A 7894-nucleotide genomic window follows, 5' to 3' on the forward strand; every position below is an offset into this window, starting at 1 on the left:
ATGTGGATTATTGGATGGAAAAATAAACAATGCAATACAAAGCGATTTTGTTCTGCTTACTGTGAGAAGAATCATTGAAAAAATATATATTATTATATTTCTCAGGCTAAAATAAATCAAAGCCAGATCTGTTGTTTTGGAACTTTAAACCAACATTCTTCATGCTGCTACAGTGTGTGTGCCATTCAGTCAAATAAACGTTCAGTGTGTAGGTTTGTGAGCTTAAATTTGACAGTTCCTCTCGTCCACAGTTTTTTTTTTTTTTAATTCCGGTAAGATTTTTGTGCTGTTTCGCAGAGAAAATCAGGCTTGTAAAATATCACAACCTACTTTTCGTTTAAGAAGTTTTAATATGGAGATTACTGACGACAGCGGGATCACAGCGGACAAACTGAAGTCAAGAGGAGACGCGGTGACTGGTTCACTGGGAATCAGCTCTTCGCGGCAGGCTGTTGCTTGTGGGGCTGCAGGAGCCTGAGCGGCTGCTTGTTGTCCCCCCTGTCGTTCCAGCAGACATCCAGCAGGGGGAAGACCTTCCCCTGGAACTCTGCGCTGAAGCTGTAGATCTGGCCCAGTTCCTCGGGGCTGTCGGCGTTGTAGAACGTCAGGACCCCGGCCTCGTAGTCCAGGAAGACCCCCACCCTGCGAGGCTGAGCGGAGAGCGGCAGGACCGCCCGGGGGGAGGCGAAGGCCTCGTAGACCCTCCCCTCCTTCAGTCCCATCAGCCAAACGCCGCTCTCCGGGTTCTTGGCCAGCTTCACCTTTCGATTCGCCGTTCCCTTGATCAGACCCAGGCGCCACCTTGGTTTGTTCCCAACCTCCACCTGGAGCAAGGCAACAAACTCAGCCGGTGAGCGGTCGGTAAATCCGTCGGATCTCGGAGAGGCCGGCTGTCTGATGCCGACGGGGGAGGAGGAGTGGGAGGCGGGTTTGTTGGCGTGGGACCGTTTGAATATTTCTAACTTGAAGGCTCACTGTTGTATAGTGTAACACGTGACCCTAACACCGTCACTGTGACCGTTTTTACCCTCAAGTGAAATGACGTCATTTCTGAGTGAGTGAGTGAGTATGAATCGGGCGACTTGCCTCCCAGTAGTGTTTCCCAGCAGAAAAGCCCCGGCTGGCCAGGACACAGTAGCTGTAGCTGAACCTCTCCGGGTTGTTGGGCTGCCTGCGGAGCAAGGTCCCGCATTCCACGGCCGTGTCCCCGTGGTGGAGCTCCAGCAGCGGGTGGGCCGTCAGCGGGTCCAGCTGCAAGACCTCCGGAGCTGAACGCGCAAAGGTACATCACAATATGCAGCGTTCCCATTCGGGGTGAAAAGCTGCTGAAGGTTTATCAGGAGACTGGAGCTCCGTCTGTTGGGGATCCACCTGGACCCCGAACAGACGGAGCTCCTCCGCCCCTGGACCTCCTCCACCGAGCTCTCCACCTCAGGAGGATCTTCCAGCTCTTCTCTCCTTTCCTGATCTGAGAGTGTTTTGGCTGCTGACCAGCTTTCCATCGCTCTCCCGGTGGAGAACATAAACTTCCCAGTCATCAATAAAATACTGGAAAATGGCCACCGCACACAGACGGGCTGACAGAACCATGGTGGTCGTACTGCACTGTGTGTACATTCAACATGGAGGATGGTTGGAGACGGGTACAGCGGACAGACAGGGAGAGCAGGCAGACAGGCGGGTAGAGGAGACAGACACGTACAGCAGACAGACACGTAGAGCAGACCGACAGGGACAGTAGACAGACAGGGACAGCCGACAGACGGGTAGAGCAGACAGATGGGTAGAGCAGACAGACGGGTGGAGCAGACAGACAGGGACGGCAGACAGGCGGGTGTTACCGGGCAGGACTTGGCGCTGTAACCTCCTCCAGACAGTCATTTTGATGTCGCTGTGGTTGAATCCTGGTTTGAAGGTGACGGAGGTGAAGACCTTCTCCTCCCTCTGGGTGAGTTCCCGACTCTCCCTGAACCTGAGGAAGCAGCAGAGACCTGAAGGGGTGCTCGGTTCCGATGGTTCAGATGGATCTGTTGGTTCTGATGGACCTTAGGGACCTGATGGATCCGTTGGTTCTGATGGATCTTATGGATCGGATGGTTCAGCTTAGTTCAGACCCCGTTTAACGTAAAGGAAGTGAGTTACCTGGGGGCGATGGATCCGTACTTCTGCAGAAAGGGGAGAGAGGGACAAGCGTCAGACCTCCCTTCCACGGCCTCAGACCTGGAAGGGAACCTAACGCCCACCGTGATGAAGTCCAGGTGGCCTTCGTTCTCCAGGTTCCCCAGCGTGCCCTCCGCCTCCTGCAGGCGGTTCAGCGCCTGGTTCATCTGCTCCGTCTGAGCGTGGATGGAGGCGATGAGGCCGGCGGCCGTGGTCTCCACCCGCTGGATGAAGCCGGCCTCCTCCACCTCCAGGCAGCGCCGCAGCTCGCCAAACTCCTTCCTCACCACCCACTTCAGCACGTCCGACTCGTTCTGGTTGGACAGGGCGGGATCGACATGTCGGACGGGACTACTTTGCCTCCGAGAAAGGTCGGCGGCGCCATGCGGCCGGCCTGAACATCCCTCTGGTTACCGTGGTAATGTGAGTCCACCCCCGCGGTGTGCGCGGGTGCAACGGGCCAAAACTGAGGCCGACCAAAGGTCCTCCCGATCAGACAGTCAGTGCTACAATGCATTTAACATTCCAAAGTTTATCTGGAGCGTCAATCTAAATGCAGCGCACGGTATTATGGGATATCCTACCCTGCCAAAGGAACCGCCCGACACTTTAGAAAATCAAGGAACCTAACTAGGACGTATCTCATGCTCTATGTCCACGTTTCCAAAATTGCAATTTACCGAGGTAGCATCACTATTTCCGACCGAGGACACTATCCTCTCCACCTACGTAGATACGGTAAATGTAAAGACGTTCAAATCCGGACTAAAGTCTCATTTTTATAGTCTATATCGAGATGTGTTGTACAAAATAAAAGAGCACGGAGAGCGTTGGCTTGGACGGAACCTACGGTGATCCTGGACTTGTTATAGGCCAGTTTACAGATGTGGTCCTCCACTTTGCGTTTCTGGCTTTGAAACTCAGTCAGCAGACAGGAAATGTCTTCCTGAAACACAGGAAAAACACGAGAGAGGCGCTTATCATCAATACGGTAATAAAGAAGTTTTCCAAAAACCTGCAAAGCACATTGCCCAATCCCTTTGCGAACGGAACAAACCGCTCCAGAAAAGGTTAGTTCGCTCGGCTGCAAACGGTCCGAACTGAGCGGCCGCGGTGACCTTCCTCCGACCCTGTTGTTGTGCTTAATCTGACTTGGTGGTCGGCTGCTCAGATAAAGCTTCACAAAGAGGCTGCTCAGCCCTGCCTCACTCTAACGCCTTTTAAAAGCTCCTTATCGCCGCTCTGTCAACAGTTCCGCTCGGCCTGTTGTCCCCCTGGGCTCCACATCAAACCCCGGGGGAAGATAGGGTTTGATTTCGCCGGCTTGGATAACCCATGCCATGTGCGGGACTGTTGTTAACAAGGTTTTGACAATTTTAACTATTTGTGCTAAAATAAAATCAAATGGTGTCAAAAATATTTTTAACAAGCAACACTTTACTAAATGACTGCAGATGGCCTTTCAATACTGCACCTACTCCCTGACTTGCTCACTAACTTACTTAGTTACTTAGTTAAATGGTGCAGTGGCATACTTATTTACATAGTATAACCTACTTAATCAGTGAGTAGCATACTAATGTATACTTATTCACAATGCAGTGTGCAATTATTTTCTACTTTGGTCTGATGCCCATCAGAGCTGCACTTCCACATTGCTCATGCAGCCACCGGCCTCAATAAGACCAAAAGAAAACGCTGCCGTGGTGTTTAAAACCTCCCGGTGTCGACAGAGAATCTTTTTCGGCGTCGACCTGCTCGGGTGCTGCAGCCACACAGCGCAGAGCTCCTGGAAACCAAATGAAAAGTCCTCGTTCTGCAAGGAAGGGAGAAGCGAGAGAGAAGGAAGCTTCGCCCATTTCCCGTCCCAACGCAAGAGGCAACACGAGTTCTGGGAAAAGGGACTTGTGTCCTCCCAGATGGTTCTCAGGAAGAGAGAACCTTGTTGGATTTCCCTCTGTCCATGCATTCTGGGATATCTGGGTCAGTCCATTTGGCCCGGTCCCCAACCGTTGCACCCTCCATATTTAAGGTGGAGTGAGAGCACACATCCTGGTATTTTGGGCGTTGTTGGCCTGATGTGAACGTGGGAGATGATGCCAGGAGAGTTCAGCAGAACCCGGTACAGACCCCGTGACCTGGTCAGCGCGCACGGCGCCGGCCGGTCCAGCCGACCCCGTACCTTCATGCGGCTGTAGACGGAGCTGATGGGCGTGATCTTGTGGCCCCGGTGGGCTCCGATGCTCCCGCACAGGCCGCAGATCAGCGAGTGCTCGTCCTCGCAGTACAGGCTCAGGGGGTTGTGGTGCTGGGGACAGGTCTCCGGCTGGACACCGCTGGACCCCCCGCCGTCCTGCTGGAACCACAGGGAGAACCGTGCTATTTCGGTTCTGGAGACACGTACGCCGACCGACTCTACACCCTGACAACCTTTTGGAGCTCCGGTGAGCACACGGTGTGAGCTGGAAATTTGGTGAAATTCTCAAAGTATGGGGCCTAAGTGCTGCAGGGGATTATGTATAGCAGGACTAAATTTGCTTTGCTTTATTTTGGTGAAAAAGTGATGTTCAGCCAACCCACCTGTACCTACCTGAAAAGGTTCTCTTGCAAATGAGACATGAGACCCATTATCTTTCTTAATCTTGATTCTTTTTTTATATATAGGCGATACATGGTGCATATAATTGCTTATACATTATATAAGGGTGGTGCTCTCTCCTGCGTGGTCGCTGCTACATCCCTCAGTTGGTTGTACCTGCAGAGCCTCGATGACCCTCGCCAGGCTGACATTGGGTGGAGGACAGTCTCCGTCCACTGGGCAGCGGCACTCTGGACACTGCAGCTGACCGAGCTCGTCCACCATCATGGAGCGCACACAGCACCTGGAGGGGTAGGGCGACCTTCACCTTTAACAAGACTAAACCTGCAGTATGTCACTTAGCCTGGAGGGATGGAGTTTCTCATTGGAGCTATGTTGTTGTAAAGTCCCATAGCGCGGGTTAGTGCATTGACTATATAAAAACATTACAACGGATATGACCTGCAGGTTTTTCGGCCATTGAGCAGTGTTTTTAATTGCTGACATTATGACTTGTGAGAGTTGATACCTGTCTCTATGGAGGGAGACCAGTGATTGCTTTCAAATATCTTTCATACAGTTAAATAATTTGACAAAAAAAACACTGCTGGCAGTATTGACTTGATGTGAAAAGTGTTATTTAATTCTCCACAGGGGGCAGCAGTGAGTCTTATTATATTACATATAGGGCTGGACCATAAACAAATCAATAACATGAAAATAGTATGAGTTAATTATTGTTTTTTTAGTCATTCGTATTATTAAGTTAAATGATTCATAATCAATTACAAGTGTCATGTTGTCATAAATCAGAGACATCTGTCAAATCATAATGTGCAGTTTTGTCGTCGAAATGAACAAAAGGGGGGGAAAAGTCACCCTAAAATGTCTAACAATACAATTCAGTGTGATGAACCTCAGCTTTTACATGTGATTTATAATGCACGCCAGATATTGTCCTAAACATTGATACCGTGTGTTCTTCCCTACGCTTACGCTTCTCCCAAATGACCCAGAGCCCACCCCAGGCTGTCCCGCAGGGGGGAGGTACCTGCAGTAGGAGTGTCCGCACTGCAGCATCAGGGGCTCGGTGAAGACGTCCAGACAGACAGGACACCTCAGCTGCTCCTCCAGCGACTCCAGGCTCAGTCTGCGGGTCATCGGTCCTGGTCCTCGGCTCCATCTGAGTCCCACACGGTCGACCTGCTGCCTTATCAGGACTGTTAGAAGTGTGTGTGTGTGTGTGTGTGTGTGTGTGTGTGTGTGTGTGTGTGTGTGTGTGTGTGTGTGTGTGTGTGTGTGTGTGTGTGTGTGTGTGTGTGTCTGTGTGTGTGTGTGTGTGTGTCTGTGTCTGTGTGTGTAAAATATAAACTCTGATTTTTTTGGGTGAAATGTGAAAATGTAGTGTGAAAACAAGAGATATTTGCTCGTTATGTGGTATGTAGTTCTTTAACAAAACACTAATAAGCGCTTTTTAAACATTAATAAAGTTATCATTAAAATCTAAATCATGAAGATAATGCATCATTATTTTTATTCACTATTATTTACCACCCTGAAGTCAGCATTTGGGGGAGAGGTGTAGTTTTGTTCATTTGAGGTTGAAAAGTCTTGTTGTTAATTAATTCCTTTTCATTATTAACACAAAACAAAGTAAAAACACACACAATTCAAAGTTCTTCTCAGACACTTTATTTAACAATAAATCTCAGACAGAGCGACTGCACAGCATAGATGCATAATATTCCTTTAAACGACCGCTCTGCTGCTCACGTGCGTTATCTGACCATTCTATTTACAGGCCAGTGTTTCGTCAAAGTGCCCTTCAATGAGTTTGAACAGGAGGAGGCTCCTTCATGCTGCAGAAACAGAACAACACACAGACTGGAAAGAAATATGGACTTTAGGCCGGAAGGATCCATCATTTAACGATTAAAATAAATACAAATAATGATATAATACTTAAATAACAACAGCGCCACACCATCACTCGACAAAGCAGGCAGTTGATACAGGCAGGGTTACAAATTTGTATTTATTTGATCGTAAAAAACACCAAAATCTCCGCAAGTGGACTGACTGCAGCCCTGTCGCATTGGTCAGACTGCGACCGGTCTTCCTTAAACTGCGCTGTAGTAAACTGTTTGGGAACGACAAGTTAACCCATGTGCTGTTATCTAAAGCCTCACCGCTGTTTTACCAGGTGGGGGTTTGGTCGTGTGGTCTGGTCAGACCAGTGGACGGACTGATCGCTCAGCGCAGCCCTCTCAGAACGGTCAGAGTGGTCCGGCCGGTGGTCAGAGGAGTGGTGAGTCTGTTTAGACTGGTCGGAGTGGTTGTCAGACTGGTGGCTAGGTGCACCCAGCAGACCCGGGGTCAGTTCACTACCAGTCAAGGCCTCCCACCTGAGCAAACAGCGGTGAGGGGCAGAAACGTCGTTTCTCCACCACAGCAACCGACCGAGGTGAAGATGAACCGAAATAGCTTCGACGCAGAAACAGGCAGTTTTATCACCATATGTACTGTCCGTACAGATAGATATGGAGAGGAGGTTTTTGCGTTGGGGCTGTATGGTGTGTATCCTCTAGGGGGCGGAGGTACAGCACAGCGCTTCCTGACGTGAAATAAAAAAAACGTTTTACTCACATCAATATAAATTTGACTGTAAGTTTATGTTTGTTGATATAATGAGGGGGGGGGGGGAAATCTGTGCTTTTGAGACGTTAATCAAACTCAAAATACCTGGGGGCCACTGGCCATTGCCTCAATATGTTAAAGTAAACAGGTAATCATGAATTCAGTTTTATATTCTCAAAACATTTCATAAAATGTGTGGTTTTAAAATAAGCATTGTGATCCTTTTTTTTTCCTAATTCATTTTGAGGCCAGATTTCAACAATATTGTAGACGTGTAGCGGGCCGCTATATGAGTGTCTCGCGGGCCAGATGTGGTCCCAGGGCCAGTGGTTTGAGACCCCTGGTCTGTGCCGTCTGTCTGCACTGGTGTGACGTGTTCTGGTGAGCCCTCTCGACGTCCTCCTCCAGGGTCGAGTCGCACAAAGCCAGGAACTCTTCACGCACCGGGATGTGTTCTCCACAACGTCCACCCCACGACAGAGCGGCTGGTCTCCGGCCAAGCCGCCAGGAGTCGGGTCT

The 7894-nt window shown here is 49.8% G+C and overlaps 2 protein-coding genes across 2 annotated transcripts in view; both read right to left on the minus strand.

Annotated features, from left to right (window-relative positions):
• Window positions 1–431: 431 nt before the first annotated feature.
• Window positions 432–5899, minus strand: LOC307235296 (E3 ubiquitin-protein ligase TRIM50-like; the record flags this gene model as incomplete). The annotated part of the gene is made up of 9 exons (XM_080007331.1): window positions 432–824; window positions 1087–1268; window positions 1842–1972; window positions 2143–2165; window positions 2244–2474; window positions 3011–3106; window positions 4343–4516; window positions 4916–5042; window positions 5790–5899. 9 exons carry the CDS (start codon window positions 5897–5899, stop codon window positions 432–434), a joined length of 1467 nt encoding a protein of 488 aa, XP_079863457.1.
• Window positions 5900–6923: 1024 nt separating this feature from the next.
• LOC307235297 (sodium/potassium-transporting ATPase subunit beta-3-like) overlaps window positions 6924–7894 on the minus strand; it is a gene marked incomplete at both ends in the record, with an annotated part of 9565 nt that continues 8594 nt past the window's right edge. Inside the window, one exon of the mRNA XM_080007332.1 lies at window positions 6924–7143. Coding sequence (XP_079863458.1) covers window positions 6924–7143 — 220 coding nt within the window. The remainder of the gene's footprint in view (window positions 7144–7894) is intronic.

Source organism: Zeus faber, assembly GCF_960531495.2.
Source record: "Zeus faber genome assembly, chromosome: 9".
Taxonomy (NCBI): domain Eukaryota; kingdom Metazoa; phylum Chordata; class Actinopteri; order Zeiformes; family Zeidae; genus Zeus; species Zeus faber.